The sequence below is a fragment of the Lemur catta genome, chromosome 9 (genome assembly GCF_020740605.2).
Source record: "Lemur catta isolate mLemCat1 chromosome 9, mLemCat1.pri, whole genome shotgun sequence".
Classification (NCBI taxonomy): Eukaryota; Metazoa; Chordata; class Mammalia; order Primates; family Lemuridae; genus Lemur; species Lemur catta.
The window spans coordinates 89,719,021-89,745,706 of record NC_059136.1 but is presented as its reverse complement, the minus strand read 5'-3'; the positions used below and the strand labels follow the sequence as shown (position 1 = coordinate 89,745,706).

Sequence of the window (26,686 nt, the reverse complement as noted above, 5' to 3'; positions counted from 1 at the left end):
ACTTCCGTTCCACAACATTTTGGATAAGGGACATTCAACCTATACTGCTGCTCAGATTTCTCAAAACATGTTTGTTGCATGAAAGACCAAATGAACCAATAGCCCACCTACCAATTCTCTGACAAACAAAATAATGTTGGCTCTAAGTTATTGAGGCCGTGCACATTTGCATGCTGGTCTTCTCTTTAAAGTGCTTTTGCATTTCAAAAGAATAATTTTTCCTCTATTCCAGGGTCATTATTTTCATTGGGTTATAATGCAAATCCCCTTGTTTTCAAGAGTAAAATGAATTTATGCATAATGACTTGTATTTTAGATTCTTGAGTTATAAGTTAACACTGAATCTCAACTGTGATTTTTTAAATAACAGCTTTATTAAGATATAATTCACATACCACAAAATTCACTCCTTTAAGGGGGCGAGTTTTAGTGCATTCACAGAGTTGTGCACCCATCAGTGTCTAATTTCAGAACATTTTCATCACTTCAGTGAAAAACTCTGCCCATTAGCAGTCACTCCCCAATACTCCTCTCCCCTAGCCCCATGTAGCTATATTTCAATTGGAAAAATCATTTTAAAGGCTGAGATTAAAGTTTTTGTAATTTGAATAGGCAGGGTACTTTTTTGTTGTGGTGGTTTATCACTCCTATGCCACTCACCTATTCATTTGCTCTACAAATGTTTATTGAATAGTGAAGCTGGGGACCAAGCCAGAGAGGAGCCCCAGTTGTTTTCTAGTGTACTTTTGAAAGTGTCACTAGAAGATGTTAATGACAACCCATCTAAGTTTACTCCACATAATTACTGTGTGAAAGTTCAAGAGGATCTTCCAGAAGGAACCATAAGCATGTGGTTAGAAGCCCCGATCCTGATTTAGGTCAGTCTAGTCAGGCGAGATACAGCCTCGTGGACCACGGAGAAGGAAACGTTGATGTGGATAAGCTCAGTGGGGCAGTTAGAACTGTACAGTTGGACTTTGAAGAGCAAGTGGATAATCTCACCATGAGGGCCAAAGACAAAGAGAAGCCAATTTCTCGGTCTTCCACTTGCTACGGGGAGGTTGAGGTAATTGAGGTAAATGAGAACTTACATGCACCAGCGTTTTCCAGCTTTGTGGAAAAGGGTGTATGAAAGATGTCCCTCCTGGTTCATCAAGCATGGCAGGGTCAGCTCATGATGAGGACACAGGAAGAGATGGGGAGACTCGATATTCCATTAGAGATGGTTCTGGTGTTGGTGTTTTCAAGACAGATGAAGAAACAGATTATCGGGATGCCCACCTAGCCTTTCTTGGACCTTCTTCCTGCCCTGGATTCAAGATGGGAAGCTTGAGGCTTTGACCTGTGATCTCAGGCTAGTGCGATGCGCCTGCTGTAGAAGTTTCTGCCTGGGGAGTCTTGAGGAGATGTATCGTGCAACTGAGAAGACAACAGAATCAGCTGGCATATGGCTTCTTGCCACCCACTGTATGTGCACATGACAGTTTCCTTCAGTTAACAGAATAGGGCTTAGGTACTATACCCTGAAGCTCTGTGACCAAGCGGAAACCTTAGATGCTCTCCTCTCCTTCCTTGCCCTTTAGGCATGAGGGGCACCCTCATTTCAGCATTTGAAACCTCCTTGCAGCTGTTTGTTATGGTAACAGCCCGGCCGTGCCCCCCAGCGCCCGTGGTGCTGTGAAGTGTCTGGTGTGATGCGGTGGGTAATGACACAGCTTGCTGGGGAGACCCCGAGCTCTGGAGTCACACTGTCCCTGTCAGATCTCAACCCCGCTACTTAACTGTTGATAAAGTGGTTTCTTAACCACTCTAAGGTTTAAGCAAGTTCCTTGATTTATCCAAGCTTCTCTTTCTTCATGCATAAACCTGGGATGAAAGTCATACAACAGCTTTGTTCTTTAAATGATTTAATGCATTAAATCACCTAGTGAAGTGATCTGGCACACAGCGAACACCCGTTAAGGTCCCCATGATGAGTGTGAGGATTTGGGTTAGAAGAGATTATTCAATGTGCCTTCCTTTCCTTTGGCGTTGAAATTCCCTTTATTTTATAGTTCTCTATATATTGTATTAAATAATTGTTTTCTTTTACAAGATTGTAATAATTAAAATATATCAAAACATAAATATCTTAGCAATCACTATGGTATTATAAAAAAGTACACAGATCATGAGTCATGAGAAAAAAGCGTAAGGGTTAAAGGGAGTAGACAGCTCTGCATGTCAGATATAGTTCTTTTTATAGGGAAGCTTAGAATATGCAGGCTATATCTTATTTCTGTGCTTGACTGCTGTAAGATCAGATACAACACTATTTTGCATGAACTTAGAGTTCTAAGTTACTAGAATACATACTATCATTTGATATCTCTAACCCTACAGATCTGCAAACACATTTTTATAGGGATGCATATTATGCCTATGGCATCCAAGTTTATTCGATTAGAACCTGGCTCCAACCGGGAGAGACAACGAGGTGTGTAAGTGAAGAATTCTGGCCGGTTTCCGTCTCACACTCTTGCCTCTATTCAATTCCATTTTAGGAGAGGCCAACCAGGGTATGGCTGATGAACACCCATTCCTCATCCCTGCACACAGGTGCCTTCTCCTGGGTGGTCCATGGTGTCACCGTAGTACACTCAAAACATTATTTGAGGCATTTGTTTCTGTTGCGTGAATTCTTCGATGTACAAAAGACTTACCTGACAGATAATTCACACGGTACATTATCACTTCTAGTTCATGATTTTGTGTATCACTGTATATGGACTTATATTATTTGCTAATTGTCTCCTGTCTTTGTCTTATCTTCCCAAATAGAGTGAAGTTTCCTTAAGAACAGAGAACTTGTGTGGGATGTTTCTGTGTCTCTGACCTATTGCAGCCCCGTCACATGGTGGTGTGCCCTCAGGCCTTTAATGTATGACGATTGGTGGAATGGGTTTAGATGTCAGGTAGAAAGCTATGGGTTGAACAACTCTTCTATTGACCCCACTTTGTAGCATTCGATGGAACTGGTGATGCGGTATCTCCACCTTTGGTCGGCAGCCCAGCCCTTTACTGCTGGATGTGCCCTGTGTCTGAGCACCTGTTATATGCCTGGCTCTGTGCAGGTGTTTGGAGGGCGCGTCCCTCTTCTGTGCTCATCTCCTGTCCTCATTTCCATCCACATCAGCCACATGGAGTAATGGAGGTTTGGTTTTCTGTCTCCTGCAGACCGTGAGCTCCTCACGGGCAGGATTGAGTCTTACACAGAGCCCTCTATCAATGTTATGTGAATAAACAAACAAAAAGGCAGCTGTTAGCAGCTTTCTGCCTAGCTTCACAGATAGCAGCACACTGTACATTTGAAAGGATGAGAGAACAGGCTAGCATCCTTCAAGGTGCTAATTATGTAAATCAGGCACCTCTAAACCAAATAAACTTCAGGTACCCACAGAGGATAGTGTTAGCAAAACATTTTTCTAAAGTACCATCCAACAACTAAAACTCATTTAAAGTATGTAGGATTTTTATTTGCATCTCTCAAAGAAACTTAAAGGAGATATAGCTCACATTCAACAGCAGCGTGTCATAAAGTCACCCTTCTTTGTCCTCCCATCTTCTTACACTTTTTCTACTATGAGCCCCTTGCTCTCCAGTCCCCAAATCCTCCTCACTCTCAACCAGCGCCCACTTTCCGGGTGGCTCCCCCATCCGTTTCTCCCAGTGGCAGACTGACCTAGCATCGCTGGCCTCCTCTTTTCCCTCTTCTACTTGTTACCCCAAGTCTGCACGGCAAAGACAGCCTGCAGCCCACCAATGAGCGAGAGAATGTCTCCCCTTCGGAAAGTGGGTGGGGAGTAGTAAAGAGGAGTTGTATGAAGGAAAATAAGAATACTAGGGTACTGGAATTTGTAATTTCTGTCCTTACTATAAGTGCAATAAGATAGGGAAATGGGGACACTCTGGCAGGGCTGGAAAGGAATCTTCCTCTCCCTTTGGGGCAGGCTACTAGATGTGATGCACGTAGCAGCAAACACACAGAAGTCATGTCACTGATGACCACTTAAGCCTAGGAAACCTGATGGGACATCCTGCCCTCTCATCCCATGCAGAATAGTAATCATGCATCTCGGGAAGGATTGTTCTGCACTCAGCCCTGCTGCGACATAGAGCTCCTGAATGGCGAGATTGTCACTAGCCCTTCCTGCGGGAGTTTCAGCTCCTTGTTTCAGTTCAGCCTGGGGCCGGCATAGACAGAAGTCCTGCCTGAACAGACCACACACATCTTCTGTGCTATGTGTAGAGCCGTATTCACCAGGCTCCTGATGACAACTTGGCCCTGTGAGGGTTCGTGTCCATTTTCCTGAGGAGTCTAAGGATCCATTGCTGTGAAATTCCATGGTGTGAGTTTCCAACCCAGCGACTGACATTCAGTGATACCAATAATACAGCGTCTGTGTATCAGTTAGAGTCCAGCCAGGAAAACAGAAACCCCTGCAAGTGTTTAAAACAGAGGCAACTTAATTTAACATAAGGAATTGGCTAGACTGCATGGCTGGTAGACAATCTCTTCCTATTGGAGAAGCCAAACAGGGATGACAGGGCAAGCTAGAGGTTAGCAAGAACAGGAAGCAGAGAACTACCTGGGGCTGGAGGCTCAGCGGAGAACCTGCTACTCATGGAGAGACCACCCTGGGTAGAGACACATGGGGGAAATAGCCTGTTTTCTCCCCCAACCCTACCCACCTCAGAGTTTTCACTAAGAACTCCGGCTGAAGAGGAGTCTGGGTGATGTGGTCAGGTGGGGCAGGGTTGGCCCCCTGCACCACAGCCCAGAGCAGAAGGGTTAGTGAGGGACCAACCCTGGGGCAGATAGGCCATGACACACACACTCTGTGCCAGGTGTCACTGAAAAATGTGGGGAAAAATAAGGATCTGGACAAGAGTCATAGACATCAAGGTGCAGACATGGCCTGGTCACAGGGGCATGGACTTCCTCAAAGAGGGAACGACATGAGTAACAGCTCAAGAGAGGGACATGCAGGGCATACGCCAATCGCCAGCCACTGTGGATTATATACACCAACCCGCTGAATCCTCACAATCCCCTGCAGAATCTTACCAGAAAGAAATGGGCTCAGAGAGGTTAAGTAACTTCTCCAAAGCCACCTGTGAGTAGGAGCAAAATTTCTGTGCCTGCAACACAATGTCACACTCTTAAAAGTTTTCATAAACTTATCCCTTTGGGTAACACCATTAGAGGGACAGAGCTAGTGGAAATTGTGATGCGGGAAGAGCTTGCGTCGGCATCTTTGCACCTTCCAGTGCAGGCATCCTTCTCAGGGGAGCCCTGCACGTACTGCCATCGATGTTTCTGCCCCTCCACCAGCACACAGACATGCCCAAAATATGCACCAATAACACAAAATACAAAACACACTCCAAATCTGCTCCCAGGAAATAACAAGAGTAAAACAATTGAAGTGTTACCCTGACAGTGCTGTCTTTATTTTAGCAGGAGATAATGCTCTATGGCAAAGGGAAGCCTCTTTCATGATGGATTTGCCAGTTTCAGAGGAGGTAGAGAGTTGTGGTCGTCCTTCAGATAACACCCGATAAGTCACAGCTGAGTCCACCCATTAAAAGGCTGACTGTTAAATTATTTTCTTCTGTAAATTTGAATGCATTTAGCCCTGAATTTGGGATACCCATTGGTAACTAAGAAAGAAAAAAATATAAAAACTATTGACATGTATTAATTCTGTGCTGAGGTCTGCAGTGTGTGAGAGAGAGAGAGAAAGAGAGAGAGTGTGTATGTGTGTGTAAGAAAAGAGGAAGAGAAAGAGCAAAATAAAACTTTTATCTTGAGCAATGTTCAATCACACCATAGCAAATGGATAAAATGTTAAGAAAAAATGAAGTAAGAAAGGAGGATAACATTATAACATCCAGAATAAGAGCCCTAGAAATGCTGTACACCTTTTGAGGGTCTTTTCCTCGAAGTAGCGGATTTCTCAGTCCTTGAGTAAGTACTCCGTAGAGGGCGTGTGGCCAGGACAGCAGATTTGAATTGTGCTGATAGAAAAAGACACATTCCTCCTCTGGTAGCTGATTAAGGTGCTCTCTGATGATGTTATCCTGCAGAGAAATATAGTCATCCCTCGGTATATACCAGGGATTGGTTCCAGGACCCCCTTGTATACCCAAATCCATGCATACTGGAGTCCCACAGTGGGCCCTGCAAAACCACTTAGAGGAAAAATTGGCCCTCCCTATACATGAGTTTCAAATCCCATGAATACTGTGTTTTCAATCTGTATTTGAGTGAAAAAAAATTGGCTTGCAAGTGGCCTGTGCTGTCCAAACCCATGTTGTTCAAGTTACCTGTACATATATAAGTCTATACATTTGTAAGTGCATGTGTGTGTCTTAGTTCATTTGTGCTAGTATTAACAAAATACCTGGGACTGGGTGATTTAGCCGCAATAGAAGTTTACTTGGCTCACAGTTCTGGAGGCTAGAAAGTTCAATACCAAGGCGCCAGCATCTGGCAAGGGCCCTCTTTGCTGTGTCATTCCATAATGGAAGGGCAAATAAACATGCCCGAATAAGGGGGCCAAACTCATCCTTTTGTCCTGAATCCACTCCTGCAATAACAGCATTAATTCATTCCTGAGGGCAGAGCTTTCAAGACTTAGCCACCTCTTAAAGGCCCCGCCTCTCAACACCATTGCATTGGGGCTAAAATTTCCAACACATGAATTTTGAGAGACACATTTAAACCATAGCAATGTGTATGTATGAAGTCATTATATCTAAAAGCATTTTCTTAAAGATAATAGCTAATGTTAAAAGCCTGTAATCTGAAGGAGAACAGCTTAATGGTATGATTTTCAACAAAAACAGTGTTTTTTCCTAGTATAAAATACAAAATACTTATGAGAATTTGTGTTGCTAATAAAAAAACAGGAAAGCCACTTTTTCCAAGGTATATTATAATAATAGCAGTAAATTTTCTCTAATTGAAAAGATCTAATTTTATGAGTAATAATCTTTTTTCCCTTGGTCCTTAAATTCCCAAAGATTCTCATAGCTGAGTTAAAAGCACAGATAGTAGAATTTAAAACTCAATAAGTCTTATTGGTGAGCTGTTATTTTCTCTGAAATCATTTCTATTACATTTGTTTTGCTTTGTTTTTAACTATCGATATAAGGTGTACTTTAATGACAAAAAGTACTCAAATATGTGTAATGATTTATATTTACTAAGGAACCAGTTGTGCTTTTTAAACAGTGCCCTTAAAACCCCACTCAGACCAATGTTAATACACAAATAAATGTGTCATGACTACTGTAAGGTCTATATACCTGTCAAAACTCTTTTGCAGACATCTTTCTGAATCAGATGTGTGAATGCATCAGTTCTCTAGAGCTGATTAAGGCAAATTTTAAATTTTATGGAAACATGAGGCAGTTACGATGTGATTTAGAAAAATTTTTGTTGGTTAGTGGAATAATTAGTTACAAGGCAATGTGGGCCCCTTTCAGCCTGGCAGACGGATGAGCAGAAAGAAGAGGTATATTTCAAAGAGGAGGGGGAAATAAAATTCTCCCCAAGGGCACTTATTTGCCCTCTGCGTCTAAGGCCTGTTTTGCCCCTAGCAAACCAACATGCTCAAATGTAGGCATGGAAAAGCAATATTTTCTGCACGTGGGAAATGACTGTGACTTGATTAGGAGCCTTGTTCACAGACAGATGAACCCAGCCTGGCTCTTCTCTGGGGACCCAGGTTCCAGTGACCCACCAGCTGTCTCTAGGAGCTCTGCTACTGCCAGTGGCCTGCTCTCAGGACAAAACCAAATTAGTGCTCAAAGTGTGTTCATTTAAATGAAAGATTATGCTCCATCCTAACCTCCGACAAATGTGGGTGCCATTGAAACTCTAATGGACACTGCAGCTGTTTTCCAGGAGGTTTAGTTCTGCTCTTGTTTGGTTCTAGTAAGAAATCAGTGGGCTTCTCTTTCAAGACCTAAAGATCACAGGCAAGTTGGGTGAATAATAGAGATTTTCAAATGACTAAAATGCAGTTCTAATTTTAAAAAGAGACAAAATAACTTCTAAAATTGCATGCTTGGATCTCCTCAGAACTGTGATTTCCATAATAGATTTGCTTAAAATAGTATTTAATAATATTTAAACTGTCACATTGCCAACTCAAGTCTGATAGATCTGATATCTGAAATACATTCTTTTCTAACAGATGCAGACTAGTTAGTCCAAAATTTCCCCACGTGAATTTTCTAGAATTTTAGTTTTGGCCAATAGATAACCTCTCCAAAAAGTGTTGGAAAATACTTGGGAAACAATGTATTAAACAAAATTGGGCAGGTTTCTCATCTATGGGACTTTCTCAAAGGCATTAATTAAGTAGACTGATGTATCCCTTTGCTTCCTAAGAGGAGGCCAACTAGGTATTATTTAACCTGGAATCTTCTGTTGTATGTGAGAACCCTTCAGCATTAACATTCTGCAGCACGAGCTTCAGGAAACACTAGTTCAGTCCACCCCTTTCTTGAGACATGGTGGGGAGGCTTCCACGGCTGGGCTTTTGCCCTTCTTGCTCTGCCTGGAACATGCTCCAGGTAGCCCCATGGCTGGCTTCCCACATAGTTACCTGGCCAACTTTTAAAAATTCTGGCCCCTTCTCCAACTCTTTCTGGCCTTCTACCCTGTTTATTTTCCAGTGTAGCATCTTCTAGCTTTTTTAAAATAACGCTTTTTAATTTTGTTTATTATCTCTCTTTCAACTAAAATGTAAGCTCTTTGAACACGGCAACTTTTATCTCCTTTGTTCTTTGAGGGCCTGGGATTTTAGGAGTCTACCTGGTTAATGTAGGTACTCAATATATGTGTGTTAAATAAAGAGACTGTAAATTCAAACTATTCATGCCAGAAAATTCCTGTGTCTTCCTACATGGTTAATTTGTTTGGTCACTTAAATAATTACTGAATACCTACTGTGTGCCAAGTTCTGTACTCACTGTCAACACATCCTTTTTAGTGAAATGTAGAAAACATTTGGTCAATATCCTTTGGTAAAATGCTGTCTGTCCTCGAAGACAAATATGTGGCTGCTTCTGTGCTTCCAGCTCCTAGGTTTGGCTAATCCACATCCTCCAGCTGTGCCTCCAAGGTTCTGTTTTCCAAACACAGTGCTTATCTATGCTTTAGGAAAAGTACTCCTTAGATCCATGAAAAACAGCTATATAATGTATTGAACACCCTGATTTGAATGAGTAGGAAGTGCAAAGTCTCTTTCAAGTGATTTGGGTGACCATCAGAACTAAATTCCTGGACTAGACCCCACCTAGAATCAAAAGGGAGCATGGGCAATATATATAACCTGAGCTTTCCCCATAATAAGCTGGAAAAAAAAATAAAGCTTGTGTTTAATTAAAAAAAAAAAAAAGGTAAACCTTGCTGGAACCCATGAAATCACTGTTGATTTAACAAACACAATGTAGCTTTATTGAACATTAAGATAGGATGAATTGTGTTCTCCCTAAATTCAGTATCTAACCTCTCTAACCTCCAGTACTTCAGCATGTGACTGTATTTGGAGACAGGGTCTTTAAAGAGGTAATTAAGGTAAAATGAGGTCATTGGGGTGGGCCCTAATCCAATATGACTGGTGTCTTTATTAGAAGAGGAGATTAGGACACAGGTATAGAGGAAAGACCACAAGAAAACACCAGAGAAAAGCATACATCTGCAAGCAAGGGAGAGAGGCTCAGGAGAACCCAGCCCTGCCTATACCTTGATCTTGGCCTTCCAACCTCCAGAACTGTGAGAAGATAAATTCCCTTGTTTAAGCCACTCAAGTCTGTGATATTTTGTTATAGCAGCCTCAGCAAACTAATACAAATATCTATTAGATAAATAGATCCAGCAAAATTTTGTTCTTGACCTTAGGAGCTCAAAGTTTGAGATGACAGAGAAATAGATGATTATACTTCTGTGCAATAATTTCCCTGGTGGGGATGCTCACACAGTGCCATGGAGCGGATTGACCCGGAGCCTCTAAATCCATGGGCTTACAGTCAGGTGGGCACGCTGGGAAGATGTTGCCCCTGGATGGGTTTGATAGCAGGTAGGGGTGGAGATGGGCCAAGGAACAGCGATGTTCCAGGTGGAGCCAGCAGCATGTGCCAAGGCAAAGTGATCTGAATTGGGAGACGTGAGATGTGTGGCTCCCAGGTGACGAGCAACGAAGTGAGGTCTGGGGTCCTAAAAAGGGAAACTAAGAAAGAGCAGCAGGAAATAAGGACCCCGACCTCAGGGACTTCTTGCTTTTTTTAACTTTAATTTTAGGAGGCATGTTTGATTGTTTCTTTTTGGAGGCCTGTGTTCTTAAAAGATTTTAGCCATTTGTAGTGAATTAGAATTTTGCACTGGGGAAAAGAATCCTTATTCAATAAATAGTGCTAGGAAAATTGGATAAGCCACATGTGGAAGACTGAAATAGGATCTGCACCTCTCATGAAAATCAACTCACAGTGGGTAATAGACTTAAACCTAATGCATGAAACTATAAGAATTCTAGAAGAAAATGTTGAAAAAACTCTTATAGACATGGGTGTAGGGAAAGAATTTATGAAGAAGACCCCAAAGGCAATCACAACAACAACAAAAATAAATAAATGGGACCTGATCAAATTAAAAAGCTTCTGCACAGCCAAGGAAACTATCACGAGAGCCAACAGACAACCTACAGAATGGGAGAAAATATTTGTATTGTATACATCTGATAAAGGGCTGATAATTAGAATCTATTTAGAACTCAGGAAAATCAGCAAGAAAAAAATTAAACCACCCCATTAAAAAGTGGGCAAAGGACATGAACAGAAAGTTTTCAAAAGAAGACAGACTAATGGCCAAGAAACATATGAAAAAATGCTCAACATCTCTAATCATCAGGGAAATGCAAATCAAAACCACAATTAAATATCACTTAACTCCAGTGACAATGGCTTATATAAAAAACTCCCAAAACAATAAATTTTGGCATGGGTATGGAGAAATAGGAACACTCATACACTGCTGGTGGGACTGCAAACTAGTACAACCTCTGTGGAAAGCAATATGAAGATACCTCAAAGAGCAACAAGTAGAACTACCATTTGATCCAGCAATCCCATTACTGAGCATCTACCCAAAGGAAAAAAAGACATTCTATAAAAAAGACATCTGCACTAGAATGTTTATAGCAGCACAATTCACACTTGCAAAGATGTGGAAACAACCCAAGTGCCCATCAATACATGAGTGGATTAATAAAATGTGGTATATGTATACCATGGAGTTCTACCCAGCCACAAAAAACAATGGTGATCTAGCACCTCTTGTATTATCCTTGTAGAGCTGGAGCCCATTCTCCTAAGTGAAGTATCACAAGAATGGAAAAACAAGTACCACATGTGTATGCCATCAAATTGGTATTTATTGATCAACACTTAAGTGCACATATAGCAGTAACATTCATTGGGTGCCAGGCAGTTGGGAGAGGGAGGAGGGAATGGGTATATTCACACCTAATGGGTGCAGTGTGTACTGTCTCAGGGATGGACATGCTTGTAACTCTGACTTGGGCAGGGCAAAGGCAATATATGTAACATAAACATTTGTATCCCCATAATATGCTGAAACAAAAAATATCAATAATAAAAAATAAATAAAAATCTCCTTAGAGTGTATTTTCATTCTTTGGCACAATTCAATTAAATTCCATAAACATTTGAAATTTTATTATAAGGTAGTCAGTTTCTAGGGCTCGTTTCTTCCATTAAGCTCATTTTAATGGTCTCAAGATTTAGGTTGCTTGAAAGGGGCAGCACATTAGCTAATAGTGAAATGATAGTGATAGAAAGAAAAGTGCTTCACACATGTGTGGTACTTTACGATGCACTAACGTACCGTTTCTCATTTGAACCCCACCGTGATGCTGGGAAATGGCTGAGGACTACTATCTTATACACACAGAGTTCTTAGAAATATAAAATAAAGGCAGAAAATTTTATAACAATTGTTCATTGTAAAAATAATATAGAATATAGGAAAAAAAGAATAAGGGCTAGGGGAATCACCCTATTTGTAATACCCAGAGATAAACACTATTCATATTGTAGTGTATATTTTCTAGGTTTTAAATATATTTTACCTAATGTTAACACAAGTGTATAATCTTATAAGTACATTTTGCGGCCTGCTTTTTCAAACACCATCTCATAATTTAAATAACATACAAAATAGCTTGTACGGAGGTGTATTTCCACTTCCTTACTCAAGGTCCTTATCCTTGCAAAAATAGCCCTCTCATTTGTGTAATCAATTATTTACTCTCTACTGGATCATTCCCACCGGCTTACAAATGCACTGCAATGTATCTCATCTTAAAACAAAACAAAACACAACACAACACATATCTCCCTGGATTCCACATGCTTCTTGAGTTAACTGCCTTCCCTTTCACTGCAAAAGCCCCTCCTCAACATATTAATCTGCACTCACTCTCATATTCTCTCTTTGGCACATTCTTTTTTTCCAACCACATCACTGCAACTGCTCTTGTCAATGTCAATGACCTTCACGTTAACCAAAGGACACTTTTCAGCCCTCATCTTATTCAGCCTCTTGGGTGCATTTGACAGCATTGACCACTCTGTCAATTGTGAAAATCCTGAGATACTCTGAAAATGCACCTTTCCCTGGGCCTCTGGGACACCACCTTTATTCCTTCCTGACTCCCCACCCCTCAGACATCTGTCCTGGATTTGTCTCATAGGTAAGCCCTTGAAACGCTGGCGACGCTGAGGGCTCAGTCCTGGGATCCCTCTCTTCTCTACCTCCATTCACTTCCTGGGAGACCTCACTCAACTTACACTTTAAATATCATCTACAAGCTGATATCTTCTGTAGGGGTGGAGGGAAAGACTCCCTCCTGCCCTCTCTGAAGGTTGGTTGGAATGAGCTGACAATAGACTAACAGGAGAATAGGCATACAAGTTTATTAAAATGTATAAGCACAGGAGCCACAGAAAATATGGGACTCAAAGAAGGGCCAGATAGCTGAGGTTTAAACACCTTCTTCATACAGGGGAGGAAGATGGGAGAAATGTAGGCAATTTTGATAGTAATAAACAATATCCAGGGGAAAGGAATGAGGCCAAAGAGCCGACAATAGTTTGTAAGTGATTCTCTTTGGAAGCTGAATGGGACCAATAAGTCACAGGAAGGTAAGGTATGAACTGTACTGTGCACAAGGTTGCTTAATAGGCAAATAATATCTTTTAGGTAACCGCTTGGTGCCATCAGAAGAATAGATGAAAAGTCTATCTGGGAAAAGTGACAACTTTTAGTCTCTTCTCTTCTCTTCTCCAGTGGTTAATCTTCCCTGGTTATTTGATGAGATTCCTAGGGAGGGAGTCTTAAGACAATTGCATTTATTTTGAAAGAAATTTTTCTCAATCAGATAAGGGAACTTCCAAATAGAGCCCCCTTCCTGCCCTTGGGGGACAGAAACAAGAGGTTAGAGCCCTTGGTTCTGAGGCAACTTCTAAGGTCTTCCAATTTCCTTAAATTCAAAAATGCTCAGCATGCCCAAGCCCCTTACCTTGGGATATGGTTCTCTGCACCCCTACCTTCCCAAGCCCTTTCTCAGCCCAGAGATTCCCTAACCTGTGTGGTTAGTGTCTGAATTCATCAGGATAGGGTAAGCTATGCTGAATTGGGTTTTTCTAACAGAATGAAAGTTTATTTTTCACTCTCACAAAATCCTCTATTGCTGTTCCCAGTTAGGCAGCTCTCCTGGGTATGGCTCTCCTCCGACAAGTGGTTCCTAGGTTGGGGATCCTTCCATTCCAGGGCTCTACCTTCTTCTGGGGCCTCAGAAGCCTTCACTTCCAATCACATGGAGAAGGAATAAGGGTGTGAAAGATGTACAGCTATTTTATGTCTGGGTCTGAAAGTGGTGGACCTTACTTCCACCTGCATTCCATTCTCCAGAGCTTGGTCCCACGGTCTCCCCTGGAGGTGAGGGGGCTGGAAATGCAGCCTAGCCCCGCTGCTGGGAAGAGGGAACTAGTGTCGGTAAACTCCACCAGCTTCATTCAAAGGGGAAGGACAGCATTACAAGTGAATTTTAGACTTTATCTGACCCATCTTGATAGAATTCTCTCTACTATTTATTTTGGAGATGGTTATTGATAATTTTTGATATGGAAAAGCAGTGTATATTTAGTGATTAGAGCATGAAATATACTCAATATATGAAAATTCACAGCTGACTCAAATCTCCTGCAGAATAAGGCCATGTTAACATGAATATATCTGTATCATAATAAGTACATTGTTTCCCAGTTAGGCAGCACCAACATGGAGACATACACGTTCATCCGTAATACTTCCAGAGTGCTTATTAAGAATGCTTGTTCATTCTGTTCTAATATAATAACAACTTTAACTCTCTTTAAATGACAGCACTTCAAACCATGGTCCTCTTGTCAAAGTCATGTCAAGTACATGAAGTTAACACAAGAATAGGACTTTTAATTTGGATTTGAGATGTACGTTTATGAAATGTTCATTGTTTTATCTGAATTAGTAGCCATACATATCCTTAAAAGCCCCCATGAAGATGGTCAACAGTCCAAAATTTTACCAATTTATAGAATTTAAATGAGCCAATAGTAGAGCAATCTAGTAGAGGAGATAAGAGTTTGGACTGTAAGATCTGACAGGTCTGGATTCAAGTTCTACTCACCCTCTTAATGTGCGTACTTGGACAAATGTTTAACCATTCTAAGTAAGGCGATGTTTTCTCATCTGTAAACCTGGGATAGTATAGATAACATAATAATGGTACCTACATTATATTGCCGTGAGTGTTACATGAAATGACACATATGAAAGTGCTTAGCACAGTTCCTGATGCATACTAAGTGTCCAACAATTCTTAGCTATTAAATTATCTTTATTGATTTTAATGTTTTCTCTTAAATTATACTTATTAAAACTTTAAAATATTGTTATCCACGCTTATTGCAGACTTGGTTACAGACCAAAAATACTTGTGTGGTTAAAAGTTTAACATCTGCCAAAAAGGTTTGCTTTGAATGATGTGGCTGCTCCTTCTGTCATGCTGCCTTCTCCAGGAGACACCAGGATTTTGCAAGTTTAAGCACTAACTGGCAGTTGCATCATATGAAGCACACTGTCACTTCTGGCATCGATTTACTCTGCAAATCAGTGATTCAAACGATCTGGGTTTCTCCATGAATTGGCTTTTAAATAATGAGCAACAATCATCTATTAACCACTTAGGGCCCCTGAGGGAAACTCGAATGAAGATGAAGTATTGTGTACTAACCATAATGTATTTGTTCTTTAATAGTCAGATATAAACCCTTTTAAGGTTACTGTGGTTAGAGAAGCTGGAAGTGATTTTTATAGCAAATTAAGTTTTCCTTGCTCGAGCTCATCTCTGCTGACTCAGAGTGACCAGGCTGGAGAGATCTGTATTCCACCCCTTCTCTCCTCACAATCCTGGTAGCAGTCACCTCCTTGGTTATCTTCCCTGGCCAGCCATGGGATTGCCAGAGCCAGGAAAGGATGTGGTACTCCTATTTGGAGCTCTATTAAGTAGGAAGTAAAAGTAGCAATTGAGGTTATCTTGGTTTTCTTGAAACTAAAGGATTTCCTACCTGGAGTGAGGCAGATAACAACGTAATCAAGATATTCTTTAAATGTGTAGTCACATTATCTGTTGCCTTGGCAGAAATTTGACAGGTATGCATGACAAGATGATTTTTCATCTATTTCTTTTCCTCCCTCCCTTCTTTTATTTATTTTTTTAAATAGAGATCATCTATAAGCTTTACCTTAGAAAAAAGTGGGACTGAGTAAAATATGGGGACGCCTGGTGGCAGATCAATCCTTGAAGCTTGTCAAGCATAGTCACATTTACTTCTTCATCGCCAAATCTTTTGCTAACTCTTTTTTATGTACAACTATTTTATTCGGCCTCTGCAGGACATGCAGCCTTCCCCTGATCCTCACTTCTGGTTATCTAAGCCATCGATTAGCTGTGCCCTAAGGAACACCATAAATCACAGAATCTAAACCCTGAATCTTGTGTTTTTCCTTCAAAGAAAGCATTGTCATTCCCCTGTCTCTCCCACTGGACAATGAACTGATTGAAGGCAAGGGATGTGTCTTGCATATACCTGCATTTTACTCATAAGAGGATCTCAGTAACTGCTTGTTGAAGTGCTGAACAGAGTTGAATATAAAAGACGTGGTCAAGGGATACTGTTTAGGTTGCAGACAGGAAATATTTAGTGCTATATGTGTTGATCTGGGCCAGCTTGGCAGAAGGCCAGTTTTGTTCAATATGGTTAGGAAAATTGCCAAAGAGTTAGAATGTTCTAAGGTCTGTAGAGAAAACTTTTACCTTCCAGCGCGCCCCGAGCTGAACCTGCAGAATAAACCTAAGTCCTTCCTAACCTCAGGAGAACACTGGGTTGGCACAGCTTCTCAGAAGTCACAGTGCCTTCTAGGAGCCTTTATTCTAAGAAAATCTGTTGACTGTTATGATACGGAGCAGTTGCCCGGCTCCCTCCCTAATGAGCACATTCTCTTCTCTCTCGTGCTTGCTATGATGTAACAAAAAAGCATTTGCTATGTAGCTGCTATAGCATGAGCTCTCCATTTTCTTGCAAATAGGTGGGTGGATATGTGACTTCCACACTAATGGCTGCCATGAGGTATGAGAGAAACCCATCACCATAAAATACAGCATTTTTAGTAGGCTCTTTTACATCAGTGAAGCCGGTTTATGCTGCTGAAAATGTTTTTTTCTGCCTGCTTTGATGTGAGAAATCAGTGTCATTGGTAGGACAAAAATGAACTGAATAGATAAAGCCTAACTTCTTGCTGTGTGCTTACATTGCCTGCAGATCTACATACAAGCAGTTATATGAATGAATGGGTGTATCTGCCAGACCCTGGGGGATAATCTTCCCCTAGACTAAGGGGAAAGAGGCAGAAGGTTTAAAAGACAACTCCTGTGTCAGCCACTCCCTTTTCTTCTTCATGTTTTTCAGAGGAATCGTAGTAGATGGGGGGAGTTGATTGTATTTGCAATTCTGAGTGGTCCTGTTCTGGTTTTCACAGAAGAGAAGGAGGAGGAGGCAAGGACAGATGAGAGTTAGACAGGGCAGCCAATGTGAAAGAAGCTCCCTAAACTTCCCAAGGCAATGCGATTTTTTAGTTCAGGTGTGTTTTGAACCCTGTTATGAAGTATGTTAGCCTGTAGGCATCACAAATCTTAGAAAATAAAACTAGTAAGTGCTTCATTATCTAGCAGGAAACTGAACCAACTGCCACCAGTAACATCTGTATCTGATTGTCAAAGAAAGAGAGACGAAATACTTTTGCCTGGCTTGTGTTGCTCCTAAATTCTGATCAAACACAAAACAAGACTCTGCTTGCCTAGTGCCAGTGTGAAAATGAAGTGCAAACAAAGTGCTCATTAAAAAATGAAGTGCACTTCTAATGGATTGCAAGAATCACTTAACACTGTCCAAGACTCCCAAAGAAAATAAAGAGCCCCTTAGACAGAATGTCCCAAAATGTATCTTGTACCTTGTAATTTGCCATGGTGTGTTTTGTTTGTTTTTTAACATTCCTATATTACAGAAAAGACCAGTCTTCTTTTGTATTTCGAGACACAGGACATTCCATCACCACAAGGATGGCTCATGGCACCTTTCATAGCCATATACTTCCCTCAGCCCTACCCACTCCTTAACCCCTGGCAGCTGCTAATCTGTTCTGTTTCTATAATTTTGTCGTTTTAAGAATGTCGCATAAATGGAATTATACAGTAAGTAACTTTGTGGAATTTGCTTTTTTCACTCAGCAAAATTCTCCTTCCAACTCCGAATTCTACATATATCAATAGCTTGTTCCTTTTTATTGTTGACTAGTATTCTGTGGTATCAATGCACCAGTTTATTTAACCATTGACTTGTTGAAAGAAGGACATGTGGGTAGTTTCCATTTGTTAGTGATTATAAATAGAGCTGCTGTGAACTTCTGTGTACCAGTTTTTGTGGGAATATTCAGTTTTTATTTCTTTGAGATAAATGCTCAGAAGTGTAAATGCTAGGTCATATGGTACTTGTATGTTTAGTTTTTTAGAAAACCACCAAATTGTCTTCCAGAGTGGCTATACCATATCACATTCCCACCATCAATATATGAGTAATCCAGTTTCTCCACATCTTCTCATGTGCTTATTTGACATCTGTATATTTTCTTCAGTAAAATGTCCCTTCATATCTTTTGCCCATATTCTAATAGGATTGCTTGTTTTCATGCTGTCATGTTTGAGAACTCATCATATATTCTAGATACTAGTCCTTTGTTGGGTATGTAGTTTGCAAATATTTTCTCTCAGTCTGTAGTTTCTCTTTTCATCCAATTCACATGAACTTTCACAGAGTAAAACTTTTTAATTTTTACAGTATCAATTTATTGTTTTTTGTTTGTTGTATAGGTCATACTTTTGGAGTCAAATCTAAGAATTCTTGGCTTAGCTCTAGATCCTGAAGATGCTCTATTTCTGGGTTCTCTTTTCTATTCCCTTCATATATGCATCTTTCCCTCCACCAATACCACACAATCTTGATTATTATAACTATATAATAAGCCTTGAAATTTAGTAGAATTATGCCTTCCACTTTATCCTTTTTCAAAATTGTTTTAGCTATTCTAGGGCCTATACCTTTACATATAAATTTTAGAATAATTCTGTCAATATCTGCAAAAACATATTACTTACATTTTGTCAGATATTGCATTAAACCTGTCTATCAATTTGAGGGGAATGTGTTGTCTTGTAATCCACAAACATAATATGTCTATCCATTTATTTAGATCTTTTTTGATTTCTTTCATCAGCAGTGTGTAATTTTCAGCATATAAATTCTGAATGTGTTTTGTTAGATTTACACTTAAGTATTTAACATTTTGAGCAACTGTAAATGATAATGTATTTTTAATTTTGATTTCTCCATGTTTGTTGTTAGTATAAAGAAATACAATTGATTTTTGTGTGTTTATCTTGTATCTTGCAACATTGGTAAGCTCATTGATTACTTTCAGGAAGGTTTTTTGTAGATTCCTTGGGATTTTCTATATAGACAATCACATTATCTGCAAATAGAGACAGCTTTATTTCTTCCCTTTAAATCTGTAGGCATTTTAGCTCCTTTTCTGGGCATATTGCTATGGCTGAAGCTTCCAGCATTGTGTTAAATAAGAGTGATGAGAGCAGATACACTTGCCTTGTTTCTGATCTTAGCGAAAAGTATCATAAACTATAACATTAGATGTAGATTTTTGGCAGATATTTTTATATCAAGTTGAGAAAGTTTAATCTCAATTTCTATTTTTCTGAAAGTTTTTTTAAAATCATATATAGGAACTGAATTTTGTCAAATGCTTTTTTCTCCATCAGTTGATATGATCATGCAATTTTTCTTATTTGACCTGTTAATATGATGAATTACTATTGTTAATATTATTAATACTGTTAATATGATAAATGACTGTTGTTAGGGGATTTTTTCTAATCAGGTATGATAAGACATGCAGACATGGAAATAACTGCCGTGAAAGAAGTTTGTTATACTCACAGATCCCTAGGAGCAGGAAGCATGCCATGCCTCAGAGGGGCCACTTGAAGAACTCCTGAGATTAGTCAGGAGACAGAGAGAGTGAGGCGAGAACTTGGACAAGAGCCTTTATTGTGGTTTTCATGGGAAGAAATGGGCAAAGCAGGGAAAGGGGGCTAAACAGGTTTAGGATGGGCTACTTTGAATAATTTCAGTAAACTAGGCATAGGGTACCCGGCCCTGGGGTGATTAGGACAGGGGAATCTTTGGCCTAGAGTGTAAATGCCCAAAGGAGGTTGTTGGGGGTAGAGGTGCTAGACTGGTCAGTTTGCATGTGAAAGGAGCGTGGCCAGGCCAGTCCTTTGTTATCTCTAAGAATCAACTAACCCTAGGTAGGACAGCCCCTTCCCCACCAAGAAGACCCCAGATGTTAAAGCATCAAAAACAAAAACTAGAAAATGTGATTAAAACAATTACATTCATTGATTTTTAAAATATAAAACCAACCTTGCATCTCTGGAATAAAGCCCACTCGATCATAGCCTATAATTCCTTTTAAATATTGTTGAATTCTATTTGCTAGTATTTTGTTAGGCACTTTTGCCTATGCATTCATGAATGATATTGCTATGTAATTTTTTTTTTTTTGGTACCGTTTTTGTTTCTTCAGAGTCCTGAGGTGCAGGCGTCACATGTCAAGGGGGCTAGGTGTGCTAGTTCAGGTTTCTCTTCCTCTTATTATAAAGCCACCAGTCCCACTCCCATGATAACTTATCAATCTATTAACCCATTAATCCATGAATAGATAAATCTATTCCTGAAGGCAGAGATCTTATGACCCAATAACCTCTTAAAGACCCCGCCTCTCAATACTGCCATGTTGGAGATTAAGTTTCAACATGAGTTTCAAAGGGCGCAAGCATTCAAATCGTAGTATCCTATTTACATTTCTATTCAGTTCCATGTATTTTTTTTTTAATTTCTCTCAAGACTTCTCATTTGATTCATCTCTGGGTTATTTAGAATTATGTGGTTTAGTTTCCAAGTGTTTGGAGATTTTCCTGTTATCTTTCTGTTTTTGATTTTTATTTTGGTTCCATTGTGAACAGAGAAAATAATGTATTATTTCATTTTTTTAAAAAATTTGTTGAGGTTTATTTTATGGCTTAGGTATGGTCTGTCTTAGTGTATGTTCTATGGGCACTTGAAAAAAAGTGTATTCTGCTGTCGGGCAGAGTATTTTATAAATTTCAATTGAACTCTGCTGATTAATAGTGTTTTTGAGTTATTCTATATCCTGGCTGATTTTCTGTCTAAAAGTCTACCAGTTGTTGAGAGAGTGATATTGAAGTCTCCAACAATAATTGTGTACTTGTCTATTTCTCCTTTCTGTTCTATTAGCTTTTGCTTCATATATGGTACAGCCTATATAGTTATATTTGAAACAAATTTATTGTAGACAGCATATATAGTGGATGATGTTTTCTAATTTACTCTGCCAATCTCTATTTTTTAATTGGTGTATTTAGACTGTTTACGTTCAAATTAATTATTGATATGTTAAGCTTACATATGCCATTTTATTTCTTTCCTTTCTATCTGTTTTCTCCATTTTGCATTTCTCTGGTTTCTCTTTCCTGGCTTCCTCTGGATTACTTATATTTACACTTCTTTTCAGTGTTCTATTTTGATTTTATCTATAGTGTTATTAAGTATATCTACTTGTATAGTGTTTTAGTGATTACCCTAGGTATTACATTATACATTCATAACTTATCCCACTCTTTTCATGTTGACATTTTATCAGTTCAAGTGAAGTATAGAAACCTTACCTCCCTTTGCATACCTTCCACCCACCCCCTAATTTACAATATAATTGTCTTAAATATTTCTAACTTAGGTTGACCCTTAACAGGTCATTTGATTAAAGGGTAGCCTTTTGGGAGGTTTTTTAAAAATTTTTTTCTACACCAGTTGGTGTTTCCAGGGTACTGCCTTCCTCTGCCCCAAATCTGGTATATATGGAACAAAAAAAATGAAACCCAGGGAACTCTCTACCATGTCCTTCCTTGGGTCCCAAAGTCCCTGGCTTTTCTGTCTTCTCTCCACCTTCAAAGTCTTTTTTATGTTTATTTTATACACAATATTCAAGGCTTAGCTGTGCATAGCCAAAGAAATAGGGAGAGGTGTGTCTACTACATCTTTGTGGAGACAGAAACTTCATAATAATATTTTATTATAAGATCTTGAAGTACATTACAGGGACCTTCAGTTGCTACTGTACATGCAGAACTCCATCATTAGAGCAAAAGAGTATTTGTGAGGCCCCTCAAGGGAGCACCTTATTGCTGAACAATGGCCTCCTGGTCTAATCTCATAGACTCTCTGGAGAGAGTGATGTGCTTTGAATTTAAAAACATACAAAATCAGAAGACAAGAATGAAGCAACCTTAAATAAGAAGTCTAAAAATTGAGTAAAGGTGGGCTACACCAAACGTCACTTTATCTCATACAACTGAGAGTAAGCTAACCACAACGCTTTCTGTGCTGTGGAGTTTGAAACTGTGAATTAAATGGCAGTATGAATCAACTAGTAAGTTATTGAAAATGCAAAAAAAATCTGCGTATCGAAGTTTAAGGTCTTTATTCTTTGAGAGGTCACAACTTTACATTGAGATCACCACAAAATGAAAGCTGCTGACCTCAGCCACATAGGGCATGGTTAGAGCTCAGGTTAGAGAAGGCAGGAGGAGGGTCAAAACCACAGAGCATCCTGGTCCGTGGTATTTCTTGGCAAATACAGTGTTTGTCATGTAGTGGACACTCATAAACACGTCTGAATTGAAGAGGTTCAAGGCATGAACTAATGGTTTAGAGAAAAGTTAAAGACACTAAATATATGATTAAATAACTGTTGTTTTTGGTTTTCCACTCTATTCTGTAAACTCTATATTTGTATTATTCAATACATTAAGTCAGACGTATTGACTCTTATCAATGAATAGTTATTAAGTCTAAGTTTTTAAAAATGGTCCATTTAGAAAGGATAGAAGGGAAGAGAAGTGATAGGTTAGCAAAGTTGGGTAACCCTGAGTGCTATTCATCAATACTTTTGGTCCTCTTACTGGGCACATGGTAGAATTTTACTTCCTGAGCCCCTACAAATCAGGCATGTGTTTGACCTGTAAAATGTGACAGACGAGGCATGTCACTTTGGGGACCAACATTAAGACCTAAGGTATGATTTTTCCACGTAGTTTCCCTGGGCTGTGGCAGGACCCTCCAGATGGGGGAGGCTGCACTCCTGGCGGAGAGCAGGACATCAGTGGGAGCAAAAAATCAATCAGGAAGGATGAAAATCAAACAAGACATTTAGTGTGTGCAAGGAATCAATCTTTATCATTTTAAATGATAAAAAAAGCAAGGGCTGTTTACTATAACAAATGTAACCCATCCTGAAAGATAGGAAATAGTAAGAGTGTGTCTTTAGCAGTGGGGTTATAGGTGATTTTTCTTTTCTTAAATGTTCTTGTATTTATTTTCTAATTTTTAAAATAATGTTTTGTTTTTTTTTTTCTTTGAGACAGAGTCTCACGTTGTTGCCCGGGCTAGAGTGAGTGCCGTGGCATCAGCCTAGCTCACAGCAACCTCAAACTCCTGGGCATAAGCGATCCTACTTCCTCAGCCTCCCGAGTAGCTGGGACTACAGGCATGCGCCACCATGCCCGGCTAATTTTTTCTATATATATTTTTAGTTGTCCAGATAATTTTTTTATTTCTATTTTTAGTAGAGATGGGGTCTCGCTCAGGCTGGTCTCGAACTCCTGACCTCAAGCGATCCACCCACCTCGGCCTCCCAGAGGGCTAGGATTACAGGCGTGAGCCACCACGCCCGGCCCTAAAATAATGTTTTTATTCATTTTTGAGTTTTCTAGACTGTGTATTACTGTTGTAGTAAAGAAACAATTATTTTAAAATTGGGGAAGCAGACACATTTTATGATTTAAATATGTTTATAATTTGAAAAGATGTTATATTTTTATTGATAAATGTATGAAATGTACAGAATTAATACTGTTTTCTCGAACTTAGGATATGTCTTGGTACATACTCTCTAGTCTCCAAGAACTCTGAGAGACAAGGTGTTCCACTGTCATGGAATCAAGGCCTACCATCTTGAGATAGGTCTGTTCCAGCCCCTTAAAAATGTACCTCTCAGAGCATAGTGGATGCCCTTAGGGTCCTGGGAGACTTCTGTGTGACTGACAACTTCCTCTTTTCTGCAGTTAGCTAATGTGATCAGGCAAAGGCAACCAGCAATAACGCGTTGACCATAAGAGGGTTGTGTTTGCTAATTTTCCCCTCCCTCACTTTCCCCTCTGCACAACACACACACACACTATTGTTAATGACATGGCCAGACCTATTTGGGGATAATCAGAACACTTGCATGTTGCCTGTATTAGACAGGAGGGCCTTTCATTTGAATTTTATAGAAGGAACATGAAGAAAAGTGATTCTGTTTGTACTCTGGTGCAAGCCCAGAACTCCAAGAAACAGGGTTACACGTCTTTATCTGCATATATTCACTTGCTGACTTGAATGAGAGCGAGAAAAGCCCACATCTTCGATCTGGCAGACTCATTAGCCAGGGCCAGCCTAGGGAGAAATGACAGGGGCTCAGCTCTATAATTTCTTCTTTCAACCTCCCCTGACACAATTGGAAGACAATTTTTGATGTCTTTGATGATTGCAGTTTTATAAACAAAAACTCAGAGTCTCTAGATATTTTCAAAAGGTTAATATTTCATGGTTTCTGCGTATTGTCTCTCAAGTATTGTTTAGAGTTTTATTCCACTCTATGAACCTAGAAATGTATAATGTGATAGACATCTATAGAAATAATTAGGACCCTCTCATTGGTCCTACTAAAATGATAGTGAAGCCTTGGTTTTATAAATAAAGCCTTTACTCTTGTTCCTTTTCTACAGCCCCTCAGAGCCCACATTTAGTGCTTGAGATAATGAATTATACTTCTGAATAAGGTGTTAAAAGGGCCCCAAAAGAAAGAAGCTAGTGCATAGCACTTACTCCATAGAAAAAACTCTGGGGAACAGTCTTTTTTCTTTTTTTTTTTAAGGAATCAAAGAACTTTTAGATCCTGAACTACACTTAAAAGAAAAAGATAACCTTATTAAGAGCTTTCACATTTCTAAAATTAGATTTAGAGTAGTGAGAGATCATGACAAATGTACAAATTAGTATAAATAATTTATCTACCCCTGTACTTGGTGGTTCCATTAAGTTTTTAAAAATAAAAGAAACACAACAAAAAATAAATTGTCCCATTTAGCCTTCAAAATATTTAATTCCCTTCTACCCTGTAAAATGTCTAGATAGAGGCAAAAATTATTTTAAGTTTTTCTAATGTCAACCCTTAAGCGCAGTTCCATGTACTTACGTTGGAAACTAGGTCTCAGCGTGGAAGATGCCTAGGGATCCTATAGACTCAAAGGGTTCTGAAAAAAGTTAATAACCCTCTTTCCTTGTTACTAAAAAAGACCCAGGTAAGGCGTTTCATACACCCGCAGGGAGCAGCTAGCTCCCTGAACTGCTGGCTCAGACAGCCTGACTCCCTCCACTTACATCTGATCCTGCTAACATTTTACAAAGATGTTTGTTGCAATGAAATTGATTGACAGTGAACTTGGCAATTCAAACAGTCTTTGGATGTTCCTTCTCTTTTAATTCCATTAACAATGATGAACCTAATCTGCTGAAGCCATTCATGAGGAGATCCCAGGACCTGGTCCTGTGGGACTAGCTCAGACTTTCTGGCCAAGGTCCCTTGTTCTTTAGGTCTAATTAGCACTGAGATATCTTCCCAGCATCTAAAAATTAAGCTGATATGGATTCTAATGCCCTCATCTGGATTCTAAAATTGGAACCATTTTTTTTAAGATGCTCTTACTTCCTGATATTTACAAAATGTATTGATCTGCAGCAAAGGAAGTTCCTGCTCCCTCAATTAAGGAGATCGACTAGACCATCAATCAACAAGTATTTTTTCCCCTGGGACCTACTGTGTGCCCCCAGGGAAGTAGGAGAGAGTATTAATACTACAGTCTATGAAAAAGCTGTGGGCAAACATTATTAGACCTTGGTTGATTCCACAGAGCCCTATCTCCTAAGATCCTTTGAAATCCTTTTGCAACCACTTCCTACACAGCTAGCGCTCACTCACCCAGAAAGTTCCACTATTATCATGATAATGCCGGGGGAGAGGGTGGAAGGGGGAGAGTGGAAATGGGGGTAGAGAGAGAGATCTTGTGCTCAGGGCCTGTGGGAACTGCAGCCTTGTTTACCCAATGCAACGAAGAATTCAGACTCCCCCCACTGTCCAGCTGCCCATGCTTTTGAGCCATGTAGGAAGTCACACAGTTGTGATTTGTAAAAGACAGACCTGGCACCTGTGCACAATTTTTAAGTTGTGGCATCAAAGGGAGGCAAAGAGAATATCAAAACCTTAACAGCTTGGAGGTAGGTTTTCTTCCTTTCCCTACCATGAAGCAAGAGCTTCTACCAGCCAGAAGAAACAGGTTGTTCTTTGAGGTTTTGCTCGTGCTGGTCCAGCCTAATCTGCAGTGCTTACTAATTGCTGTGCATTTCTCTCTTTCCACCCCAGGACAGCTTTCCTGCACGCTTTGGAGGAGTCCACTTTGTCAACCAGCCCTGGTACATTCATGCCCTGTACACGCTTATCAAGCCATTCCTTAAAGATAAGACCAGGAAACGGGTAATGAAAACAAACTCATCATGTAAATTCCAAATGGGGAATGCCTGGGACAATTATGGTGCTCTCCTCTCTCTCTCTCTTTCTTCCTCTCTCTCTCTCTCTCACCCCTTATCTTTCACTGTGGTTTTTCTGCAGCCCCTGAGCCTCAGCTGGAGTTTGCAAATGGCC

At 39.9% G+C, this 26,686-nt stretch overlaps 1 protein-coding gene across 1 annotated transcript in view; it reads left to right on the top strand.

Moving 5' to 3' along the window:
* The window catches only part of CLVS1 (clavesin 1), a 185,620-nt gene that overhangs the window by 123,798 nt on the left and 35,136 nt on the right, over positions 1–26,686 (top strand). The window contains exon 4 of the mRNA XM_045560963.1: positions 26,408–26,518. Coding sequence (XP_045416919.1) covers positions 26,408–26,518 — 111 coding nt within the window. The remainder of the gene's footprint in view (positions 1–26,407; positions 26,519–26,686) is intronic.